Source organism: Echinops telfairi, unplaced genomic scaffold (genome assembly GCF_000313985.2).
Source record: "Echinops telfairi isolate 266 unplaced genomic scaffold, ASM31398v2 ScPeMD7_23;HRSCAF=83, whole genome shotgun sequence".
NCBI lineage: Eukaryota > Metazoa > Chordata > Mammalia > Afrosoricida > Tenrecidae > Echinops > Echinops telfairi.
The window spans coordinates 87379851-87383811 of NW_022103920.1; the positions used below are offsets into that span (position 1 = coordinate 87379851).

The 3961-nt window shown below is 50.1% G+C and overlaps 1 protein-coding gene across 1 annotated transcript in view; it reads right to left on the reverse strand.

Moving 5' to 3' along the window:
- Positions 1–471, reverse strand: part of SCRN1 (secernin 1) — a 34566-nt gene extending 34095 nt beyond the window's left edge. The window contains exon 1 of the mRNA XM_004702752.2: positions 307–471. Coding sequence (XP_004702809.1) covers positions 307–465 — 159 coding nt within the window. The 5' untranslated portion in view covers positions 466–471. The remainder of the gene's footprint in view (positions 1–306) is intronic.
- Positions 472–3961: the final 3490 nt, after the last annotated feature.

The window sequence follows — 3961 nt, forward strand, 5'->3', positions numbered from 1 at the left end:
GTTGACAGTGATAAAAGCTAGACTTCTATGAATATACTTTGTTTTGTAGATTTAATTCTTAAGGCATGTCAATATTTTGCTTATAGAGCAATTATATGAGTATAGCCATGCATATAAACCTATACATACATGTACATATGTCCTTCACAGGACGCTGTTTTCAGGCTAAGAACAACCCTAATGGAAAAGGAACCTACAGATGGACATGACAGTTCTGGGACCATTCTTCCCAAGGAAGAAGCTGGGGGGTGCTGGGCTGCAAAGCCAGAGGAAGTGCCGGAGGAGAGACCGCCAGGCACGACTTACCTCCACCTTGCTCTCGTGGTCATGGTCAGCAGCAGAGAAATACACAACCTCCTGCACTTCTTCTCTGGGCCGCGCTGAATTTTTCCCGAAAACCACCAGGCCATCCTTGGCACGCGGCGGGAAGGCCACAAAACAGTAACTTGGAGGAGCCACCGCCATCCTGGAAAGAGAACAGGAGGACAGATGGAAGCGGGCCGAGCCTGGGCCCCTTCCAAACACACTTCTTCAGCCACATCGCACGAGCTAAAACGGTCGGAGCGGTGAACTGTGTGCAGCTCGTTCATTAAGATCCCCGCTGGCGAGTGAAGGCAAGGTGCCTGGGGTAAAATGACAGAGCCCAGGGGACCAGATACTGTGCAGGACTCGTGGGATTGAGGACGCAAAGATGGGCGACAGCAGACAAAAGCGCAGTGACTGAGGAGAGAGGAGAGGAGTGATTGTTGCAGGCAGAAAACACAGACTGCCATCTGTCACTGTTACTGAAAAATAAATAAATACACTCTAGACCCAAGGCACGATCCAGAACTACAGCGCATCGCTGCCATGGAACGGCTTTTGGATCTGTAATAGGAGGCGTTCTGGCAGTGCTATGGTTGGCCATTTCGTTGCTCACCAAAGGTTTGGGGGTTTGAATGCAGCAGCTACAGGCCTAGGGATCCGCTCCCGTCACGACCACAGCCCAGGGAAACCCTATGAGCTGTTCTCTTCTCCGCTGGAGTCGCAATGAGTCGGAACCGACTAGCAGGGACACGCCAACAACAATCGGGTCACATGGAACACTGCCCCCTTTGGTATTTTTACTCGCCTTCAATGATGTTAGGCACCTTTTGGTTTTCAACCCACCTCTCTCTCTAGACGCTCTGAAAACACTCACCACCATCCAGTCGATTCTGACTCAGAGCGACCCTAGATGCTCCGGGACTTGCTTATTCTTTTCTATCTGGCCATTCAGAGTCACCCCGGCTTGATCCTTGTGGTAGTTACGTAATCTGTTGTCAATTTGAGACTTATGAGCGAAGGGGTGGAGTTTAGCCTGTCAATCAGGTTGCAGCCTGATGACCTCATTTGGAGGTGCTAAGGAGACCAATAACTCACTGGAGGCGGGACACACACTCACTCCCTGCAAGGCATTGCTGATGAGGAGCCACATGAAGCTACCCTGATGCAGCCAGAGCCCTGGGAGCTGGAGAAGCCACAGGGAGACCCCTGCCAGCACTGAGATGCTTTTACAATGCCATTGGATCCACAAGACTTCCCACCCACTGGCCTGTGATCTTCCTGCATTCGGCTTCATTGCGTGTGTTTTGTGAATCTGAAGAGGATTTTATAGATTGGTATCAGACATATGGGCTAATATCAAACTTATGGACTTGATCTGGACTGTTTTCTCAATATTCAATTGCTCTTGTATAGAAAGCTCTTTCCTACACAAATATGCGTGAGTGTCTATGGATTTGTTTCTCTAGCTACCCAGACAAGACCATCCTTCTTTGCTCATTTGGTGCACCTTCTCTCTGAGAGCGAAGCCCCGGTGGTGCTGCCACGGGTTAGGCACTGGGCTGCTAAGCTCAAGGTTAGGGTTCAAACCCAGCAACCATTCTGTGGGAGAAAGACGAGGCAGGCTGCTCCCGTAAAGATCCACAGCCTTGGAAACCCTGGGGAGCAGTCCCATGTACTCTGCCCGACAGGGTGGCCACGAGCAAGCTCAACAGTAGTGCACTTGGTTTTCAGTTGTTAGTGGTTTTGTTTTAATCCACGGAGGAGTCCCTGAGTGGTGCAGGGGGGAGCATGCTCAGCTGCTAGTCCAAAGATCTGAGGTGTGTTAGTCTGGGTCCTTTAGAGAAACAAATCCTCAGAAACTCATGTATAAGAGAGAGTTTTATATAAAGGTTAAGTGCTTATCAAGAAAACAACCCAACCCAGTGCTGCCCAAGCCCACAAGTCCAACATTAGCCCATATGTCCAACACCAATCCACTAAGTCCTCCTCCATCTCACAGAACACACCAATAAGGCCGACTGCAGGAGGAAAGCCAAATCAGTGAATGTGTAAGCATCTCAGCGCTGGCAGGGGTCTCCACACAGCTGCTCCAGCACCCAGGGCTGCATGGGGGTAGGTCCATGTGGCTTCTCCCCAGGGATGTCTTGCAGGAAGTGAGCCTTGCAAGCTACAGCAGGGAACGGGCAAGGCAGCTGCACCCTGGTCTGCTCATCACAAAGCAAGAGACCTGAGAACTAGAAAGGCAAGGCTCATGGAGCCATTTATCTCTCTGCCCTTCAATTAACCCCACATGCATTTATCGGCCAGGTTGGCACAATTAACTTTGACTATCTCAAGGTGTAAATCCACTCAGAAGTGCCCTGGAAGGTCTGGCAATCTCCACCAGAAAACTCCTTAGTTTAAAACCCTAGGAGGCATAATTCTACTCTGTTACACTCGAGTTAGAATCCACTCAATGGCAACTGGTCCCTCTGGAGAAATTCCCCCAAGGCCCGGGACTCCCTCCTCATGTAGGTGCTAATGGATGACCCACTCCTGGTATGTCTGCCCAATTCCTTCTTGAACTCCCAACCCATCACTCAAACTGAGGTCCAAAGTTACTCAGTTACCTGCATCCCACACTAGTTTCCTTTCCAAAGGTCCCTATTTCAGGACCCATCTTTGACCACCTGCTTTTCCATGACCAAGCGCAGGGCTTCTTAAACTATTCCCCGACTGGTAATCCCTTCAGACCTGAGAAATTTGCAACATGGACCAGAGCTGCCAGAAACCCCTCAGGTTCATGATGCGCTTGATTCCAAATTAATTATTGGTACGTTGCACATTCAGGAAACTGTAACTATTGCTGACTCCTTCAAGACCTTCAGTTATAAGACCCCACAGTTTAAGAAGCTGAAGAAACCGTCCAGATCTTTGTCCACTCTTCTGCCCCTCCACTGCCACCACCCTGGCCCTCTGCAGTAGTCTCGAGGAAGTCACTTCACCCATCACCTCCAATGGCCCCGCTCCAACACATCCTCCACGTTGCCGACAGAGCGATCTTTTTAAAGGAAGATCTGAGGGTTTTACGCCCAGCTTGAAGTTCGCCAGAGATTTCTCACTGCTCTTACGACCAAGCTCTGCGACCCTGTCTGTTTAACTGTAATTGAGCCTGGAGAAGGACACTGAGCTTGGTAAAGAGGAAGAGCAGCAAATAGGAGGAAGGCCTTCAACAAGACGGCTCACACCACGGCTGAAACGACGGGCTCAGGCATCGGAAGAATTGTGAGGCTGGCGCAGGACGGGGCCGTGTTCCGTCTATTGTGCATAGGGTTGCTATGGGTCAGGACGGACCCAATGGCCCCTAACAACGACAGCAGCAACCAACAATCAATACTGGTCTCCTCTTTCGGCCAAACTCTAAGTAATTGGAAGGCAGAGGTCATGTCTCTTTAAAAGGCTCACCATTCTAAACCCAGCTCTACAAAATGTCAGAGGCAGAGGGGCCTCGTCAGTAATGAACTAATGTTCCTCTCTTTTTCCTAAGACTCCCCCACGCTTACATGAACGCTCCACGGCCCCTTTTCTCAGCACCAGGCCTTCAAGATCTAATTCAAAAACCTCTTAGTCAGTTACTTAGCCCCCCAAAGCACTAACATTCCCACCTGGTGCACAT